This window comes from Hyaena hyaena, unplaced genomic scaffold, assembly GCF_003009895.1.
Source record: "Hyaena hyaena isolate Hyena2069 unplaced genomic scaffold, ASM300989v1 scaffold_240, whole genome shotgun sequence".
In the NCBI taxonomy this organism is placed as follows: Eukaryota; Metazoa; Chordata; class Mammalia; order Carnivora; family Hyaenidae; genus Hyaena; species Hyaena hyaena.
In genome coordinates this window covers 1,703,901-1,725,375 of record NW_024080873.1, presented here as the reverse complement: position 1 = coordinate 1,725,375, position 21,475 = coordinate 1,703,901, and the positions used below count along the sequence as shown (strand labels likewise).

Here is a 21,475-nt window from a genome sequence, read left to right as displayed (position 1 = left end):
ATGTATTTTAAATCAGCAGCTCTATTTTTGCTTTTTATTTTAGTTACAAATACTTTCCAAGACTGGACCTTAAGCTTTTTGACAGACCACAGGAGTTGAAACTTTGTTTTAGTAGACACCCTACTGGGAATAGCATTACAAACAGTCCAGCTCTCATGGCTAAGAGAACTAAACAGGTCAGATATTCTTTACCTAATACATGTTAATTTAAAATGTAAAATATGTATATGTGATATGCAGCTCATAGTTTAAAATTATCACACATGGCAACCATTTGAAGACCCACTGTGGTTGTTAATGAAGGAAGCTAGATGTCTTGCAGCTCTACTTGTGGCTAAAGTTTTTGAGTGCTTATGTTTATGCTAAGAGAATCCTTGGGAACCAAATATACTTTTTAAAAAAGAACTTTATTGAGATATACTTCATATACCATACAACTCACCCATTTAAAGTACATTCAGTGGCTTTTACTATATTCACAGGGTTGTACAACCACCCCTACAGTCAATTCTAGAACATTTTCATCGCCTCAGAAAGAAAGCCCGCACCCCTTACCTATTAACCCTTCCGTCCGTCCTCTGCAGCCCTAGGGCACCACTAATCTATTTTCTGTGTCTATAGTCTTGCCTATTCTGGGCATTTCATATAAAAGGAATTATACAGTATGTAGTCTTTTGTTTCTGGCTTCTTTCACACAGCATAATGTTTTTAAGGTTCATTCGTGTGGCAGCATGTGCCAGTACTTCATTTATTTTTATTGCTGGATATTCCATTGTGTGGATATGTAGCACATTTTATTTATTCATTCTTGTACATGTGAGTGGTTCCTATTTATGGCTGTTATCATAGTGCTGCTGTGAACATTTGTGTGTAAGTGTTTGTGAGGATATATGTTTTCATTTCTCTTGGGTAAATGCCTAGAAGTAGACTTGCTGTGTCTTATGGTAACTCTGTGTTTAACCTTTTGAGAAACTGTTGGACTGTTTTCCAAAATGGTTATACCATTTTAAATTCCTCCCAGCAGTGTATATGGGTTCCAATTATGTCACATCCTTGTCAATTCTTGTTATTATCTTTTTTTTTTTTAAATATATTTTTATTTATTTCTAGAAGAGAGAGAGAGAGACAGCGTGAGCAGGGGAGGGTCAGAGAGAGAGGGAGTCACAGACTGAAACAGGCTCCAGGCTCTGAGCTGGCAGTCAGCACAGAGCCTGACACGGGGCTCGAACCCACGAACCGCGAGATCATGACCTAAGCGAAAGTCGGACGCTTAACCGACTAAGCCACCCAAGCGCCCTATTATCTGTCTTTTTGATTATAGCCATCCTAGTGCATGTGAAGTGGTATCTCAGTGTAATTTTGACTTTCAGATCTCCTATGGTTAATATAAATATACTCTATGCCAAGTACTACATTTAAAGGGAGTGAAAGGGAGCTAATTTAGGGCAAGCTAGACATCTTGCTTTAATACCATTATCTGATTTAGTTCTAAAGAATCAATCTGTGGTTAGGTATGAGTTAAAATGAAACATCTGTTGACATTGTTGTGGCCTACAAAACATGGAAATTTTCAGAATGAAGTTTTTAGTTCAGGTTTTACCATTTCATGTACAGCCCCCCAAATCCCAATTCATGTACAGCTCCCCAAATCCCAAAGGTAACCTGAAGTATTCCTTAATACCATACAGTACACATTTCTCTCAGTGTCTGAAGGGAAGTTGTTGCTGTTTGCTTTTATCAGCTTAATAAAAGCCAGTTTTTAAAATGGGAGAATTTGGTTACTAAATCTCTAAATCTCATTTTCACCAGAAGTTTTGTTCCCCAGGCTAGCTGGAAAAGAAAAGAACCTTCCCATCTTAGAAAAACAAGGGATGGTATTTGTAAATATATCTTCAAGTCTAATAGAAATAAAGCTTATATGAAAAGTTAATTTTTCATATAATTTTTATTTAGACATTTTATTTAGAACACATCACAGCAGAGGAATTTTTAGTACAAGGCACACAGTGGTCATCTCATATATCTGGAAGGCTCTGTAGTTTCTGGGAGTATATAGTTTGATTAAAGCCCGGCAGATGGTTTTGATGCCTACTCTTTTCCACCTAAATTAGAATGAAAATTAGAAGTAAGAAGACATCACTATCATACTGTTGGGTAGGAAGGTCTGTGATCTTGTCAGACTATGGTGCCTGCAATGGCATATGTCTCTTTAAGGAATCAGTCCATGAAAGAATTAAAGACTGTGGTGAGGAAAGTTAGAGGGAAATCTTGGCAGGAAATAGCCTAGGGTATTTGTTAAACATTTTAGCTGGGAGAGGGGTAGAAAGACTGTCACTTTTTTTTTTTTTTTAATTTTTTTTTTTAATGTTTTATTTATTTTTAGGAGAGAGAGAGAGACAGACAGCGTGAGCAGGGGAGGGTCAGAGAGAGAGGGAGTCACAGGCTGAAACAGGCTCCAGGCTCTGAGCTGGCAGTCAGCACAGAGCCCGACGCGGGGCTCAAACCCACGAACTGCGAGATCATGACCCAAGCGAAAGTCTGACGCTTAACCGACTAAGCCACCCAGGCGCCCCTAGACTGTCACTTTTTAAGAATGCCATTGATGAACCTACAAGCTCTGAATGGTTAAATCCCTGTCATCCATCAAAAATATTAGTGCCTTCTATGTGAAGGGCAACAATTAGCCATTATATTATAAAAATAGGGATGATCCCTGCCCTTAAGGGATTTCTAGTCTATTCGGAAAGGCTTGCTTGGCAGCAGATAGTTACAGTGCAGTATGAAGTGCTTCTATAGATGAATGTTGAAGGAACCATGTTGAACTAAGTAGGAAGCCACTCAGGAAAATAAAACTGTGAAATGCTTGATTTTAGAGTTAAATTTTACATTACATTCTTCTCTTTTCCTTCTCACTTTTCTCCCCACCCTAATGGATTTTAATAAATACCTTACTGGATTTTCTTTTAAGTTTTTTTTGGTAAGTAATCCCTACTCCCAAGATGGGGCTCAACCCCGTGGCCCAGAGATCAAGAGTCATATGTCCTACCGACTGAGCCAGCCAGGTGCCCCAAATACCATAATGTTTTATTTATTCTCTTTCTAGGAGATAAAAACGGCTCATAAGTTGGCGAAGAGATGTTACACAAATCCACCACAATGGGCCAAGTGTCTCTTCAGTCATTGTTACAGCTTATGGTTTATTTGTCTCCCAGCCTATGTTAGAGTTTCTCATCCTAAGGTCAGAGCACTTCAGCAGGCATATGATGTACTTATAAAGATGAGGAAAACAGATGTGGATCCGCTAGATGAGGCAAGTATGACACACTGATTTATCATTACTAAGATATGTTTTATTTTTGTACATTTAAGAAAACTAGGTCTCGGCCATTCTAAAGTGCTCTCAAGTATTTTCATTAAGCAGGAAAGGTAAAACTAGTACTTTGTTTCATAGAGCTAGTACTTATTATTTATTTTTAAATACATTTATGTAAAAATTATTGGTTTGAAATGAAGCAGAGACTGCTTTAGTTAGGTCAGATCGTTTGCACCTTATAAATAGAAAATAATATTGACTTCATTTTATTCTTAGTATAATGTTATTAGAAAGTAACTAGAAAATAGGGTTTTAGTAAGCAGCTCTCCACTTAAGCTCTATATCTAGGATGAATTATATAACCTGTGTTTCATTATATGTCTGAAAATGTAGATCCAGATTTCTCAACCTTGGCACTATTGACATTTTGGTCCACATAGTTATTTATTGTGGGCCTGTTCTATGCATTGCAGAATGTTTACCAGCATCCCTGGCCTGTACTTACTAGATATCAGTAGCACCCTCCCTTTTCCTACGTGGCAATAAGAAATGTCTGCAGACATTGCCAACTGTTCCCTGGTGGTCCACATCGCCCCACTGATATAGACATTATAGTTGATACCATCTTTATAAAGTTAACTTGAGGGTTAAGTCAGTTAATGTACAGATTGTGCCTAGAATAGTATCTGGCTTATAGTGTAAGCACTCAGTGAATGATATGCTAAAGGTTTTATAGACACTACCTCTTTAAAGCTTCCGAGCCATTCTAAAAGATAGGTAGTGATATTATCCAGTCAATGGTTGAAGAAATGGAATCACTTATTTAGCCTTTCTCTTTGATGTTTTTCCCTCTAAAAATAACTTTTGGTGTTAAAATAACTGTAAATGATATTTAGAATCAGATTAGAATTTAAAGCAAAGTTGAAATAAAAATTCAGAGTAATGGGTATCTGAGGGGAAAGAGCACAGGGGAAGAGAAGAGAAATGGGATTGAAGAGAGGTGTGTCATAGGCTTCAACAATGGCTTTTCTTCTTAAAAATAAAAACAATCTTAAATGAATATAGCATGTATAATATGAAGACTTGATAATGCCTGTGGGTACACTAAAACCCATTTTTCTCTATCATGTATATGTTATAAAAGCTTTTAAAATAAAAATTATAAAACAAGTACTAAAATATCCATTCTCATATTTGATTATATTTTCTTTCATCCAATGTTAATAAAACTTTGGAAATTAAAAGTACTTGATCAGAGTGTTTTGTACCTTATGCATGTCAGTGTTTTAAAAAATTTGTTCTAATAGAGTTTTTCTATCTAAGATGTGTTTTAACATGTGTTTTAACTTGTGAAAGACATAAAATATTTTTAAAGTGTTTTAAAGTATGCTCTCTGAATTGTTACTGTACTCTAAATTCAAAGTACAGTACTCGATTGTTTGATAAGTTGGAAGTTCATAATACATATCATAAATTGTATGAAAAGTATTTTCCTCTATAGGTATTAAAGTTGACTGGTAGTCTTTGGTACAAATAATGACCTTCTCTTGTTTTCTGACATGCAGCAATTATGACTAATAAGCTAAGCATTTTTTTTCAGATGATTTCCCCAATAAACACTGTGATAAGTTTAAAATTTGAAGCTTAATTTGTTATATTCCTTCTAATAAGTTACATTGACAGATTTTTTTAGTGTCCTGAAGTCATTACCTCTCCACAACTGGAAGAAAGAAATGTTTATTTTAAAACTTAAGAATGTATATTTGCTAAGTATATTTCATATATTTTGTCTATTGTTTATACATAGAGTAGGATATTAAAGTTTTCACAGTATTGTCATGTACGTTTTTTCCTTTGGTATTCCCAGCAATTCTCTGAGGCAATTTGTATATTAGCTACATTTTATAAAGAGAGTAATTTGAAACTTAAATGACAAACATGTAAGACTGCCCAAAAAGTAGTTCTGATTTTTAGGTCTGTTTCATTAGAGCCCACTGTCTCATTCATATGCTTGATGTTTTAATTTGACAGCTTTGTGTTCTGCATGTTGTTTGGATTTTAAAATAAAACTCTTAGAAGATCAAGAAATAGCATATGCCACACAGATGAAATTAAAGTGCATAATGCATTTTGCTTTTAATACTATTTACAGAATTAATTTTTTTAAATGTTTCTTTATTTTTGAGAGATAGAAAGAGCCCGTGCTAACGGGGAGGAGCAAGAGAGAGGGAAACACAGAATCCGAAGCAGGTTCCGGACTCTGAGCTGTCAGCAGAGTCTGACGTGGGGCTTGAGCTGTGAGATCATGACCTGAGCTGAAGTCAGACGCTTAACTGACTGAGCCATCCAGGCACCCCATTATTTACAGAATTTTTAAAAAATGTCTTCATTTAAAAAATTTTATTTGAGAGAGATGGAGAGCAAGCAGGGGAGGGACAGAGTGAGAGGGAGAGACAGAATCCTAAGTGAGCTCCCTGCTGCCAGCACAGAGCCAGATATGAGGCCCGAACCCATGAACTGCGAGATCATGACCTGAGCTGAAGTCAAAAGTCAGACACTTAACCCACTGAGCCACCTAGGCACCCCTAGAATTTTTAATGAAAATGAAATATTTGTGTCAAACGTATTTCTACACTGTCTTATCAGTCTATTCATACATTGCTGAGTAACAAACCCTCCCAGAACTTAGTGGCTTAAAACAATGATGTCATTAAATAAATCTTATTTATTTATTTTTTGTGCTGAGAATCCAGAAAGGATTCTGGGTGATTTTTCAGTGCTCCTCATTGCATAACTGGGATCACTTAATTATATCGGTTGCTGACTGATCTGCTCTGGGGGGCTCAAGACAGCTGAACTCAAATGCCAGCTAGGTGCCTTGGCAAGGGCGATTGTGATGCTGGGCTCAGGTGGACCCCTCTTTCTCTCTCAGTAGGCTCAGGACCTCCCTCTGTGGTACTTGGGTTTTTTCCCTATGATAGCTTAGAGCTCAAAGAGCATTTGTTTCAAGAGAGAGGAAGTAGAGACTGGCAGTTTCTTAAGGCTTAAACCAGGAAACTAGTACAGTGTCCCTTTAGTCATATTCTATTGGTCATGTAGTCTCAGAAGCTCTTTTCCCTCAGTTCAAGGGTAGGGACATAGACCTCTTGGTGCGAGGAATATCAAAGAGTGCATGGCTGTCTTTTATCTATTATAGATATCGAAAAGATTATGTTACAGGCAATAATATACTGCATTTGAAAAATTGTGTCTCTGTATTATTACTGCTTCTTTAGTTTGGTCCCTGGCTCTTATCTCTTATACAGGTAAAACTGGAAGGTGGGGGAATACTTTCTAGACTTCCAAATAAATTCATTGTCTAGAATGGTTTTAGAAAATTCAGATTAATCCCAGTTTGACATAGAAAGTGATTTACTACTTTATGGCTCACAGGATCTTAAGAGTTGATAGGATTTTAAGGCATTTTAGTGCAACTTGAATCTGAAGCTGAGATGCTCTGTATAAAATCTGTAACATATGGGATCCTGCCTATATTTGAATTGAATCTAATAGGAAATGTATGTGTTTTTGTTGAGCTCAGTTATACTTCCTTGTTTGTTTGTTTTTGAAATTATACAAACTATTTACTCTTTCCCTATGGCTTTTTTGGAAAAGTTTCAAACTATTTACTCTTCAGATATTTGAAGAACCCTCTTGTACCCCATTCTTTTTCCTCCCTTCACACATCTTACCTACTACTTCTTTCAGTTGTCCTTGATTCTCAGTTTCTTAACACTTCTTTAACCTCGTCATTTATAGAGTTGCTCTAACAGTTTCTGACCTCCTTCTGCGTTTCAATTATACTCTCCATTTCTAGCTTCAAGTATTCATCTTTATGATCCTCAGGTTTTTCATGTCTCTTCTGTTTCATTTGTTCTGTTCTCTTAACTAAAACATCCTTTCTGAAATCTTTTTACTTTCCCCTCTAGTTGAGAGAGCAACTTGGCTTGATATTACTCATAGGTGTTGACCCACTCTGTCCTAAAGTCCCAAGAAGAGTCTGTGTGTATATTTCCTTATTCTCAGACTAAGCTGGAACATAGTCTGTGGCTTTGCTGTCCCTGTTCCTGTAAACTGGCTCACCTCTTTGCCAGGACCTCTTGAGAAACCCGTTTCATTTTTCATGGTTTCTGCTCTAGTCTTCTTAATACGTGAGATTCCAACTTTTAGGAATTTCCAGTTCGCTTATCCTCTTGTGATCAAAACCAGCCCTCTTCAGTAAACACATATTCTCAGAAAAGCCTTTGTTAATCATATTGCAGTGTCTTAACGTTTCTTCTCCTACTTTTCCAAGATGTGGGTTTACAGATCTTTTGTTGTTGTTGTTATGTGGGATCCTGGAGGTGGTGTCTTTAATTCCTTTGGCACAGAATATCAAACATGATTTGTAAGAGAATTATTTTAGTTATATTAGATTTTAAAAATGAATTCCTTCTCAAATTATGGGAACTGGTGGTCATTCTCTTTGTGTAAACTTAGTTACTGAAACAAATGGCATACGTGCACATAGATCTTATGTGAGACAGTTAATAATGCTGGTACTTTCATTAATGAATAGGTTTTAAAAATAATTTACTGAGACTCAGAGCAAAGGATAAAATAGTGCTTAATGACCTTGAGAAGAAGAAGTGAGTAATTTAAAAATCTCTGCAAGTCATAGATAGGTAGACTAATATGCCAACTACTAATGCTTTGATGTTATTTTTTGTTAGGTGTGCTATCGAGTAGTAATGCAGCTCTGTGGACTTTGGGGTCATCCTGTTTTAGCAGTGAGAGTCTTGTTTGAAATGAAAACTGCTAAGATAAAGCCAAATGCTATTACTTATGGTTATTATAATAAGGTAAGTGGGATTGACATTAGGCAGTATATACTGCTTATTAAGATTGATACATTTTTGTACCTTATTCATGAAACTTCTTTCATGGAGGTTTGGGCTATAGTTATTTATGTATGTATTATATATGTATGTATCTCTTTAAAAATCAGGTGTTCCTAATAATTATTATTTTTAACCTTCATTTTACCTTTAGGTAGTTTTGGAGAGCCCATGGCCTAGCAGTACCCGCAGTGGTATCTTCTTATGGACGAAGGTACGGAATGTGGTACGTGGCTTGGCACAGTTTAGGCAGCCGCTTAAAAAGACTGTGCAAAAGTCACAGGTCTCCTCAATATCAGGTAATATGTGTGATTGAAAAGATACTCTCTTGCTGAACCATAAGCTTTATAGGCATACAAGTTTTTAAGTATATGAAATAGAAAATGTAAATGAAATCCTGGTTGATATTTTCATATATAATTAAAGATAGAGGTTACATTATTATTTCCTCCCCACAAATTTAGAAAGTGTTCTGCAACTGTAAATGAATGTGGGGCATTCATGTTTGGTTTCAGAGATTTTCAGTGCATGAGTTATTGAACTGCTATTGTCCTTATCTTCAGCTCCTCAGAATGCGACAGGTGGAAGTGATGGGGACACGGTGAGCCACGGTAGCGTGGATAGTTCTAATGATGCTAACAGTGGGGAGCACACAGTCTTCGTCAGAGATTTAATCAGGCTTGATTCCACTGATAATCACTTTAGCACAGGTACTAAACTCTGGATTGTACTAACCCTTCATTTACTTCTTGTTAAGTCTTTCCCTTTTTAAAAAGCTTTTACCCTACTTTCTTGAGTTTGCAATATGAGTACTTTAAAAATACTCTCTAGAAATAGGGAAGAATCTAGTCCTCCGATTGCAGATCACCTCTTATTTCCTGTACTATAACATTCACTTCAAAGTGCTGTGCAGAAGGCTCTAGCAGGGTGCTGCCTTGTTTTTGTTCATCCTTGATTTGGGAATGTATACAATGTGACTGTAGAAATTGTGAATGAGGAACTTGAGTTTTAGGTGACACAACTTGAAGATCTTTTTTTCATTACTTGGAAAGTATTTTTTGAGAATTTGAAATTACAGATAGTAAATGGGGAAGAAGTCACACCATGAAGAAAAGTATTCTCTTTGCATAGTCATTATTTTAAATGACGATCTTTTAAAATCTGAGGAACGTCTGAGGCTACTTTTACAAACAAAGCGAAGGGCATAACCTCTGTCCTCTGAAGTTGGAAATAAGCATAATTCAAGTAGCACATTGAGCAAATATGTGTGTGTTGCACATCCTTCTTTTTGTGTTGTTTTTCTTTTTTGTTGTTGTTGTTATTGTTAATATATCAAGCTTTTCTTTAAAATGAATCCTAAGTCTAATTCCTGTGCTTCATCTGATGAACTTGTCTCAATGACTGAAGTTTCCTTTTTTCTGCTCTTTGTTGCTCTGCTTTTTGCTCTGTGCTGTTTCTTGGTGCTGCATTTGTCCTTGGCTGTCATGGTGTGGGGTGCAGACAGACTTGTATGACGTGAAGCTATGGATACACGTGTGCGTTAATTCTACCCTTGAATGTTAACCACTTCAGGTAATTTCCCATTTATTAGGTTCAACTTTGCTGACATGCAAGGGTGGGGGAGAGACCTTTTGTTGTATTTAAAATATTGTTACAGGTGGAAAACAATATTAGTTTTCTTGCCTTTTTCTCCTTCAGATAAGTGTAATCATATATGTACCATGGAAAATATCCAGCTAACATTTTATGATCATTTTGCAAAGCATATTTGTCATCTTATTTGAAAATGTACTGTGCCTTGCTTATTTTGAGGTTTGTGTGTAGCACCATTGTATCCAATAGTTTATGGGAATTAAGTATTTCAGTGTTATAGCTGTTGAGATGGTTTTTGCTTGCTAAAACTGATCTGCTAAATTCTTGCACTAAAAATTACTCTTACATAAGCACAGAACCATGTATAAATAATTAGAAGTCAGCATAGAGCTATAAGTTATAATCCTGTTTATAAAGCTACCTTTTTATTTCTTCTGTATTTTTTCCCTAAAACTTCTAGAATGAATGGATTTCATTTATGAAAAAAATCAAGAAAATTTTGTGATGTGAAACCATTTCACCAGGAATAATTATAATTTTAAAAATAGTAATAGATAAATACTCTTCTTTTTCTTCTAAAATGATCCCCTTTAATGGAAAAAAACAATCTCCTAGTAATTCTGGGTAATTGGCAAAAAGATTCTAATAGTTGGGAAGAAACTTCAGATCCCTTTTCCTTATGTATCTTTTCAGTTGCCTTTCAGAATGCTGAAGCCCTGTTTGCTGAATTTGTGGTGATTAATGTGTCTTTATAGAGTTTTTGGTGATGTCGTGTGGTATTTTTGGAGACTTCCAAACCAGAATCTAAAGTTACTCTCTTATTAAAGATGATCTTGTACAATCTTTGCACTTGGTACCTGATATGGAGTCACTTAGCTTGTTGGGACACATATCTTGGTTGAATCAGTTTTCTTAGTTCCCATGTCGTGGTACCATAATGCTTTCTGAGGGGGCCAATAAGAAATTGACAGGTTAGTCATTTTAACTGGGGATATTTAAGGAAGTTTTGTTCTTTTGTTAAATTGCAAACCCAAAGTTGGAGTGGCAGTGTAATACGTGGTAAAAAGTGGAAGGCACTACAGTTAACACCTAAACAACATGGCTTTGAACTGCACGGGTCTACTTACATGTCAATTTTATTTCAATAGATACAGTACTGTGTATGTATTTTCTCTTCCTTATGATTTTCTTTTTTTCCTTTTTTTATTTAATTTTTTTAAAAATTTGGATGTAGTTGATACATGATGTTACATTAGTTTCAGGTGTACAATGTAACAATTCAACTTATCTATACCTTATGCTGTGTTCACCACATGGTAGCTATCATGGGTTACCATATAACACTGTCATAGTACTTTCTGATTTTCTTAATAACAGTTTTTTAGATTTAAGTAATCTAAGTAATCCCCACCATGGAGCTCAAGCTCACGACCCTGAAATCAAGAGTCTCATGCTCTTCTGACTGAGCCAACCACATGCCTCCTTAATAAAAGTTTCTTATCTCTAGCTTACTTTATTATATATACATACGACATATAACGTGTGTTATCTGACTGTTTATGTTATTGGTAAGGCTGCCAGTCAATAGGCTGTTAGTTGAGTTTTTGGGGTGTCAAAAGTTATATGTGGATTTTTGATTGTGTGGGATGGGAGGGCCAGCGCCTCTAACCCCTGTGTTGTTCAAGGGTCACCTGTGTATTTTTTGTTTCATGCCTCGTTGACACACTTTACAGTGACTCTCTAGGGGCTGAGTCCCAGTTGTGTAGTTTTACATTAGACTTCAGTCTTTGTCTCAGTTTTAAATGATAGAACTTTAAAGCCAGGCTATCTGGCTTTATTATTTAAAGCTTTACTTTGAAATTATTTCATACTTACAGAAGTGTTGCAAGTACAGTACAGAGAACACCTGATTATATTTAGATTCACTCACTTCTAGTTTGCCGTATCTGCTTTATCATTTTCTTTTTGTGCACATATGCACATTGTTTTCCTGTCATGTGACAGCAGGTTGCATACATCTTGCCCTTTCACCTTTTAATACTTTGATGGTATTTTTCTCTGATAAAACCATAGGATAGCTACCAAACTTAGGAAAATATTGACATACTACTTGAATTGGTAGTTGACATTCCAGTTTTGTCAATTGCTGTATCCTCTGTGGCATTCTAGTTCCCCCTTTTAGTCTCCTTTAACCTGGCACAGTTCCTTACCCTTTTCCTTTACCTTTTCATCTTCGTCTTTCACGACCCTGACCTTTTGGAAGAATTCAGTTCGGTTATTTTGTGGAATGCTCCTTGGTTTGAGTTGGTCCCATGTTTCCTTGTGATTAGATTGGGTTTTACATCTATGGCTCTACTACAAAAGTGATGTTGTATCCTTAGATTATCATATCTCAGAGGCACACAATATCTGTCTACCTCTCATTGCTGATACTGATTTTGATCACTTGGTCTTAACATTTGGTTTCTCTTAGTTATTATTATTGCCCATGTGGATAATAAGCTACCTGTGAAGAGACTCTGAGAGTATGTAATGCCTTCTTCCTTATCACACTTTTTCTTATGAATTTAGCATACATTGGTGATTCTTGAACCAGTCTTTACTATGATGGTTATCAAGTAGGTGATTTTACCAGTGCTATCTTCACTCCACATTTATAAGATGGTCTTCTAGTGCATGTCCTCTGGTTTAATCATTTTACTCAGACATACCCTCCTTCGTGTTCTTGAACACTTCCTTTCTTACACAACAAAATGTTTCTGGCTCATTCTTGTAGCTTTCCTGCCTCAGATTTGAAATCAGCCATTTCTTCAAGGACCCAGATTCCTTTCAATGGGCAATAGATTCTAGAAGTCAATATCTGAACTCTAGGTATGCTTACTGCTACAGGGTATTACTGCTTCTAGACTTTTTCATCAGAGCTAGGAAATATGTATATATAAAAAATATATACATATTTATATATGTAATATATATATTATATATAAATTTATATATAATATATAAAATATATAATATATAAAAATTATACATATATGTATAAAAGAAAATATATATGTTTTAGAAATACTTCCATTTACTTTTTAAAAAGTTTTTTAATGTTTACTTTTGAGAGAGAGAGAAAGAGAGAAAACATGAGTAGGGGAGGGGCAGAGAGAGAGGGAGACACAGAATCTGAAGCAGGCTCCAGGCTCTGAGCCGCTAGCACAGAACCTGATGCAGGGCTTGAACTCATGATCCGTGAGATCATAACCTGAGTTGAAGTCAGATGCTTAACCAAATGAGCCACCCAAGTGCCCTGAAATACTTCCATTTTTAAATCAACCCCACAAGGTTTTCTTTGCCTTCCTTCATTTTATTTTTTAAAAATCTCTTTTCTTTGACAGTAAGTATCATGGCTGCCAATAACCATCATTATGGTTACTCATTTGCTCAGTCCTGCAGGACACATAAAAATAATTTCAGAATTGCTACATTTATTACTCTGTGAGAAACAGACTTTCTAAGGAGTTCAGGATTTGTCTGTTACCCCCATGACTTAGAGAATATACTCAAAATTGTGTGTTCAGAAGTTTCCTGAATCAGGCCTGTCTTCCTCCCTCCTGTTCCCCATCCTTTCAGTGTGATTCATGTGAAATCAGTTGGTCTCATTTGTTCCTGTTTGCATTCAGTTTTAGTTAGTATGCTCCTCCCAGCGTTGTTGATTTAAATTTTTGAATTTGTAGAAGTTGATGCATTTCCAAAAATAAAAACAGTACAGTAAGTCATATTAGAGAAGTTTCTTCTCTATCCCTTCCAGCCTGTTTCCCCCTCACCTTGTCATTAACCAGTTTTATTGTTTTCTGGTTTATTATTTCTGCATTTCTTTTTACAAAAGTAAGCAGGCATATGTTTGTTTTATTTCTTCTTCTTTCTTACACAAAACATAGCATTCTGTAGACATCCTCCAACAGAAACTTTTTGAAACATCTTGGCCAAATCTGTTAATTTACAGATGAGGAAACTAAGTTTCATTGCTTCCAAATTTTTTAGTCTTTGATGTACTTGTTTTTACTTTTCTTTGCTTCTTATCATTTGTTTAAAATGTTCTGTGTGCTTTGTGAGCTTTCTTGTCTTCCTTTTCTGTAAGTTTAATTGTGTAAATCAATGGAATATTCTTTTGACATTTTGTAGCTGGACTATGAGTATATGAAAACATTTACATGTGAGCCTGCTTTCTTTTTAACAGGTGGTCAGTCTGACCAAGGCTATGGGTCTAAGGATGAACTTATAAAGGATGACGCAGAAATTCATATGCCTGAAGAACAAGTAGCAAGAGAATTGATAACTAAAGCAAAAGTGCAAACAGAAGGTTGAGTACTAATATTTACTAGCTTTATTTAGATAAATACTGTAGTTTTTTTTTTTTTTTTTAAGTTAAGATTTCGTTAGTAATCTTTACACCCAATGTAGGGCTCAAACTCATAATCCCGAAATGAATAGTCACATGCTCTACCAGCTGACCCAGCCAGGTGACCCTGTCCCAATTCAGTCATCTTTGATAATTTTGATGACAATTTCTAGAAAGAAATGTAAGGTCTGGGCTTATAAGATACCATATAATGTTATGTATGGATAGAACGAGTAGTTCCTGAGTTTTAGAATTTAAGAGATCTTTTAGAGACTGTAGGTCAGCCCTCAATTTTGTAGGAAACTGTGATCCATTGAGATATTGATGTGCCAAAGTTAACTAGCTATTTTGTGATAGAACCAAGACTGATTTGAAGTCCTCAAACTTGTGTTGAATGCCTGTTTTGTTTTAAAATGCCATTTCACTAAAAGTGCTTCAGGTATTCAAGTAGGTATTTTTCATTGGAAGGTTAAATATAGTGTGTGTGGTTTTCATTGTTTGTTTGTTGTAATGGGACTCATTGAATTGATATGATTTGTAGTAATCATTTTATGGAAATGTGGAGGAATTTTCTGGCTTCCTGGTAATAAAATGTTCTTCTTATTCTCTTACATAAAAGTATACTTTCCTTTAATGATGTCATTTATTTTATACTCCAGAGTTATGCAGAAGCAAGCCCCTTTCCTATTTTACATGTGGTAGGAGTGTAACTGAAGGCCAAAGTCTTAATTTATTCACAGAATGCTCAAGTTAGCATCATTGAAACTAAAATAAAGCATTTATTTTAGTCAACGCTGGCAGTATTTATGGTATAAAGTAAATCAGACACAACAAATTAGTAATAAAGTAGTCACATTCACTCCCACTTGGAGAAGAAATATAAAAAAATAAAATATTATAAAAATCAACATATGCTTTATGTACAGTGTTAGTAAAAGTAGGAATAACATCCAAATATTTTTCCCAGAGGTGTGTGATGTCTCTGCTGTTGTGGCAAAACATTGCCAGCCTAGTGCAGAGCCACAGAGTCCTACCGAGCCTCCCGCATGGGGCAGCAGTATTGTGAGAGTTCCGTCTGGTATGTTGGATCTCAGTGGCAGGAGAAGCAGCACTGGTGAGTCTTGACATATTGATTGATACATATTTAAAATATACTTCTAAAGACATACATGAGTCTTTAATGACATTAAATGGATGACTTCATTGTGATGAATATGGTCAAGAGCCAGGAGTAAGTTTGAATCCTACAAATTGGCTAAAAAACAAGAAGTTGTTGTTTAGAATGTTTAGTATTTAAAAGGAGGGATTCTCAGTTTGGTCCCTCTTTCTCATGGTAGATAATGAGAGAGGACTGCAGGGCCTCCTATACTCAGTAAGAACAAAGAGGCAGAAATGGGACTGAGTTCCAGGGGGTTGTTGTGTGGCAATGGAAGAAAAAGATTCATAGCACTATGCTGTACTACACAAAAATAACAGTGGGTTTTAATTTGGCCAGGTTTATAGGTATCTTGAGCCACTTATTTGTGATTAAGTATTTGGGGTTTTTTTGTTTTTGTATATTTTTTTAATGTTTACTTTTGAGAGAGTGAGAGAGAGCGAGAACATGAGTAGGGGAGGGGCAGAGAGAGAGAGTGAGAGAGAGAGAGAGAGAGAGCAGGCTCCAGGCTCTGAGAGGTCATCACAGAGCCTGACATGGGCTTGAACTCACGGATCACAAGATCATGAACTGAGCCAGAGTTGGATGCTTAACGGAGTGAGCCACCCAGGTATCCCTGTTTTGTTTTGTTTTGTTTTAACTTATTTATTTTGAGAGAGAGAAGAGAGCACAAGTGGGGAAGGGGCAGCGAGAGAGAGTATTCCAAGCAGGCTTTGAACTGTCAGTATGGAGCCTGATGTAGGCTCAAACCCATGAACCATGAGATCATGACCTGAGCCAAAATCAACAGTGGGATGCTTAACCAACTGAGCCACCCAGGTGCCCCAGAATATATTTCTTAAATTGAATGTAGAATTCTTAAAATGTAAGATATATTTATAGGTCTATACTTATCAATAAATGTGATAAGTTTTAGTGAACAATCAGGTATACACAGCATATATTGCGTGATTTTTAAATGTGTATATGTATGCATAGAGGATAAAAGGCAGATTATACATTACAGTGTTATTTCTGGGAGGCAGGTTGAATGGAGGTGTTTTTATTGTTGTTGTTGTATACTTTCTTTGTACCTTCTTTTTTTTTTTTTTTAATTTTTTTTTTTAATGTTTTTATTTATTTCTAGGAGAGAGAGAGAGACAGTGTGAGCAGGGGAGGGTCAGAGAGAGAGGGAGTCATAGACTGAAACAGGCTCCAGGCTCTGAGCTGGCAGTCAGCACAGAGCCCGACGCGGGGCTCGAACCACGAACCGCGAGATCTTGACCTAAGCAAAAGTCAGACGCTTAACCGACTAAGCCACCCAGGCGCCCCTGTACCTTCTAAACTTTCTGAATCTTACTCTGTCGCTTTTTAAAAACCAGAACAAACACTTTTATAAAAGTTATATCAGAAACTAGAGTTTCATTTTTATTATTATCCCTTCCCTTTTAGGTAGTACATCAAATGTGCCATTTTCTACTCAAGATCCAGTTGAAGATGCAGTCTTTGGTGAAGTTACTGCTCTCAAGAAGAACGGTGATAGAGGAGATAAAAGACAAAAGCATTTCCCAGAGAGGAGCTGTAGTTTCAGTTCGGAAAGTCGAGCGGGAATGTTGCTTAAGAAGAGCAGTTTGGATCTGAACTCAAGCGAAGCCGCTATTATGATGGGAGCAGATGCCAAGATTCTCACAGCAGCACTGGCCTGTCCTAAGACTGCTCCATTCCATGTTGCGAGCGCCCACAGCTTTGAGACTCCTAACAGTTGTCATTTCATTGATACTAGGACTCGTGTGTCTGAAAGCGCTTGGGATTCCGAGCACAGATCTTCTTCGGTGTTAGAGATGCTTGAGGAAAGCCAAGAGCTCCCGGAACCTGTGATTGATGACAGTGCAGCAAAAACTCCTATGAAAAAGGATGCATGTGACAGTCCACAGAATGACAGTAATCAGCCTCAGGACTTGACCATAGGATCCAAAGATATGATAAACAAGAGGAGTAGTTTATATGGTGTTGCTAAAGCTGTTGAGAGGGAGGATGTTGAAACTGGACTAGATCCTTTGTCTCTTTTGGCCACTGAATGTACCGGACTAAAATCTCAAGATTCTGAAGATAAGGTGACTTCTCCAGTTATTGCACGTAATCTGGCTGATGAAATCGAAAGCTATATGAACCTAAAGAGTCCTTTGGGTAGCAAGTCTTCTAGTATGGAATTACACGGAGACGGAAACAGAGAGTCTGGCACCACCACTGCATTTATGCACCCTCTGGAGAGGAGATCGAGCCTGCCATTAGAGCATGGTCCACCAGCACAGGATGTTCCTGAAAGGGAAAAGAGCTCTCCCACAGAATCTAGGTCTAAAACTTTCACTGGGCGTTTCAAGCAGCAGACTCCCTCTCGTGCTCATAAAGAACGTTCAACTTCTTTATCAGCACTGGTGCGCTCCTCGCCGCATGGCTCGTTGGGTTCTGTGGTAAATTCTTTGTCAGGGCTAAAGCTAGATAATATACTCTCAGGACCCAAGATAGATGTCCTGAAGTCTGGTATGAAACAAGCAGCTACGGTAGCCAGTAAGATGTGGGTAGCTGTTGCATCCGCCTATAGCTATTCGGATGATGAGGTAAGAGTTTTTTATGTGTGTAGTCTACCTGATAATGGAATGTTTCTCATATGTTTTTATATATAAATTATTATGTAGAGATTGCTGGCAACTTTGGTTTTTAAAACTTGATGCATATGTTGTTTCTTTTTTGAAATGATTTGAATATAAATGTAAGGTGATTAATAAAAAAGAAATAGACTGTCAGGACTACTTTATAATCCCATAGATCAGTCTGAACTAACACATTAAATTTATTTCTTTGGAAGCACTAATGATTAATACTTAATAATGCTCTATGATATTTGCATAGCACTTCACTCTTAAATAACTTTTTCATAATAGTTTATTGACAAATTGGTTTCCGTATAACACTCAGTGCTTATCTCCACAAGTGCCCTCTTCCATGCCCATCACCCCACTTCTGCTCTCCCCCACCCCCATCAGTCCTCAGTTTGTTCTCAGCATTCAAGAGTCTCTCATGGTTTGCCTCCTTCCCTCTCCCCAACTATTTTTCCCCTTCTACTCCCCCACGGTCCTCTGTTAAGTTCCTCCTAATCCACCTATACATTCAAACATATGGTATCTGTCCTCTGCCTGACTTATTTCGCTCAGCATAACACACTCAAGTTCCATGCATGCTGCTACACATGGCCAGATGTCATTCTTTCTCATTGCCATGTAGTATTCCATTGTATAGATAAACCACATCTTCTTGATCCATTCATCAGTTGATGGACACTTAGGCTCTTTCCATGATTTGTCTATTGTGGAAAGTGCCACTATGAACATTGGGGTACATGTGCTCCTATGCATCAGCACTCCTGTATCCCTTGGGTAAATTCCTAGCAGTGCTATTGCTGGGTCATAGGGGAGTTCTATTGTTAATTTTTTGAGGAACCTCCACACTGTTTTCCAGAGCAACTGCACCAGTTTACATTCCCACCAGCAGTGTGGGAGGGTGCCCGTTTCTCCACATCCTCGCCAGCATCTATGCTCACCTGACTTGTTCATTTTAGCCACTCTGACCCGCGTGAGGTGGTATCTCAGTGTGGTTTTGATTTGTATTTCCCTGATGAGGAGGGATGCTGAGCATCGTTTCATGTGTCTGTTGGCCATCTGGATGTCTCTTTGGAGAAGTGTTTGTTCATATCTTCTGCCCATTTCTTCGCTGGATTGTTTGTTTTTCGGGTGTGGAGTTTGGTGAGTTCCTTATAGATTTTGGATACTAGCCGTTTATCTGATATGTCATTTGCAACTATCTTTTCCCATTCCATCAGTTGCCTATGAGTTGTATGAATTGTTTCCTTTGCTGTGCAGAAGCTTTTAAGTTTGATGAGGTCCCAAGAGTTCATTTTTGCTCTTGACTCCCTTGCTTTTGGGGATGTGTCAAGTAAGAAATGGCTGCGATGGAGGTCAAGGAGGTTGTTTCCTGCTTTCTCCTCTAGGGTTTTGATGGTTTCCTGTCTCACATTCAGGTCCTTTATCCATTTGAGTTTATTTTTGTGTATGGTATGAGAAAATGATCTAGTTTCATTCTTCTGCATGTTGCTGTCCAGTTCTCCCAACACCATCTGTTAAAGAGGCTGTCTTTTTTCCATTGGATACTCTTTCCTGCTTTGTCAAAGATTAGTTGGCCATACATTTGTGGGTCCAAGTCTGAGTTCTCTATTCTATTCCATTGGTCTATGTGTCTGTTTTTTTGCCACTACCATACTGTCTTGATGATGACAGCTTTGTAGTAGAGGCTAAAGTCTGGGATGGTGATACCTCCCGTTTTGGTTTTCTTCTTCAATATTACTTTGGCTTTTCGGGGTCTTTTTTGGTTCCATACAAATTTTAGGATAGTTTGTTCTAGTTTTGAGAAGAATGCTGGTGCAATTTTGATTGGGATTGCATTGAATGTGTAGATTGCTTTGGGCAGTAATGACGTTTTAACAATATTTTTTCTTCCAATCCATGAGCATGGAATGTTTTTCCATTTCTTTGTGTCTTCTTCAGTTTCCTTCATAAGTTTTCTATAGTTTTCAACATACAGATCCCTTATATCTTTGGTTAGGTTTATTCCTAGATAATTTGTTGTTATTTGTGCAGTTGTGAATGGGATCAGTTTCTTGATTTCTCTTTCTATTGCTTCATTGTTGGTGTATAAAAATGTAACTGATTTTTGTACCCTGCAACTTTGCTGAATTCGTGGATCAGTTCTAGTAGGCTTCTGGTGGAGTCTGTCATGTTTTCTATGTCAAATATCATGTCATCTGCGAAAAGTGAAAGTTTGACTTCTTCTTTGCCAATTCTGATGCCTTTTATTTCGTTTTGTTGTTTGTTGATGCTGGGATTTACAGCACTATGTTAAACAACAGTGGTGAGAGTGGACATCCCTGTCGTGTTCCTGATTTCAGGGGGAAAGCTGTCAGTTTTTCCCCATTGAGAATGATGTTAGCTGAGGGCTTCTCATAGATGGCTTTTATGATGTTTAAGTAAGTTCCTTCTATCCCGACTATCTCGAGGGGTCTTTATTAAGAAGCGCTGCTGTATTTTGTCAAATGCTTTTTCTGCCACAGGATTATATGGTTTTTATCTTTTCTTTTGTTAATGTGATGTATCACATTGATTGATTGGCAAATTTTGAACCAGCCCTATAACCCAGGAATGAATGCCACTTGATCATGGTGGATAATTCTTTTTATGTGCTATTGAATTCGATTTGCAAGGATCTTATTGAGGATTTTTGCATCCGTATTCATCAAGGATATTGGCCTGTAGTTCTCTTTTTTTGCTGGCTATCTGTCTGGCTTGGGAATCAAAGTGATGCTGGCTTCGTAAAATGAGTCCAGAAGTTTTCCTTCGATTTCTATTTTTTAGAATAGCTTGAGAAGAATGGGTATTAATTCTGCTTTAAATGTCTGGTAGAATTCCCCAGGGAAGCCATCTGGCCCAGAGCTCTTATTTGTTGGGAGATTTTTGATAACTGATTCCATTTCTTCACTAGTTATGAGTCTGTTCAGATTTTCTATCTCTTCTAGTGTGAATTTTGGTAGTGTGTGTTTAGGAATTTGTCCATTTCTTCTAAGTTGTCCAATTTGTTGGCATATAATTTTTCATAATATTCCCTGATAATTGCTTGTATTTCTGAGGGGTTGGTTGCAATAAGTCCATTTTCATTCATGATTTTGTGTATTTGAGTGCTCTCTCTCTTCTTTTCGAGAAGCCTGGCTAGAGGTCTATAAGTTTTATTTTTTCTAAAAACCAACTCTTAGTTTCATTGATCTGTTCAGCTGTTTTTTTGGTTTCTATATTGTTTATTTCTGCCCTGATTTTTATTATTTCTCTTCTCCTACTGGGTTTGGGTGCTCTTGTTGCTCTCCTTTTAGTTCCTTTAGGTGTGCTGTTAGATTTTGTACTTGTGCTTTTTCTAATTTCTTGAAATAGGCCTGGAGTGCAATGTACTTTCCTCTTAGGACTACCTTTGCCGCATCCCATAGAGTTTGGATTGTTGTATTTCATTTTCATTTCTTTCTATATATTTTT

General features: G+C 37.0%; 1 protein-coding gene across 2 annotated transcripts in view; it reads left to right on the top strand.

Annotated features, from left to right (window-relative positions):
* The window catches only part of DENND4C (DENN domain containing 4C), a 126,815-nt gene that overhangs the window by 73,715 nt on the left and 31,625 nt on the right, over positions 1-21,475 (top strand). The window contains exons 16-23 of one of the 2 annotated variants that reach the window (XM_039244421.1): positions 44-176; positions 3,104-3,310; positions 8,065-8,193; positions 8,384-8,528; positions 8,793-8,939; positions 14,051-14,173; positions 15,180-15,326; positions 16,800-17,965. In XM_039244421.1, the coding sequence (XP_039100352.1) occupies positions 44-176; positions 3,104-3,310; positions 8,065-8,193; positions 8,384-8,528; positions 8,793-8,939; positions 14,051-14,173; positions 15,180-15,326; positions 16,800-17,965 (2,197 nt within the window). The remainder of the gene's footprint in view (positions 1-43; positions 177-3,103; positions 3,311-8,064; positions 8,194-8,383; positions 8,529-8,792; positions 8,940-14,050; positions 14,174-15,179; positions 15,327-16,799; positions 17,966-21,475) is intronic. The other variant, XM_039244422.1, reaches the window with a different exon arrangement.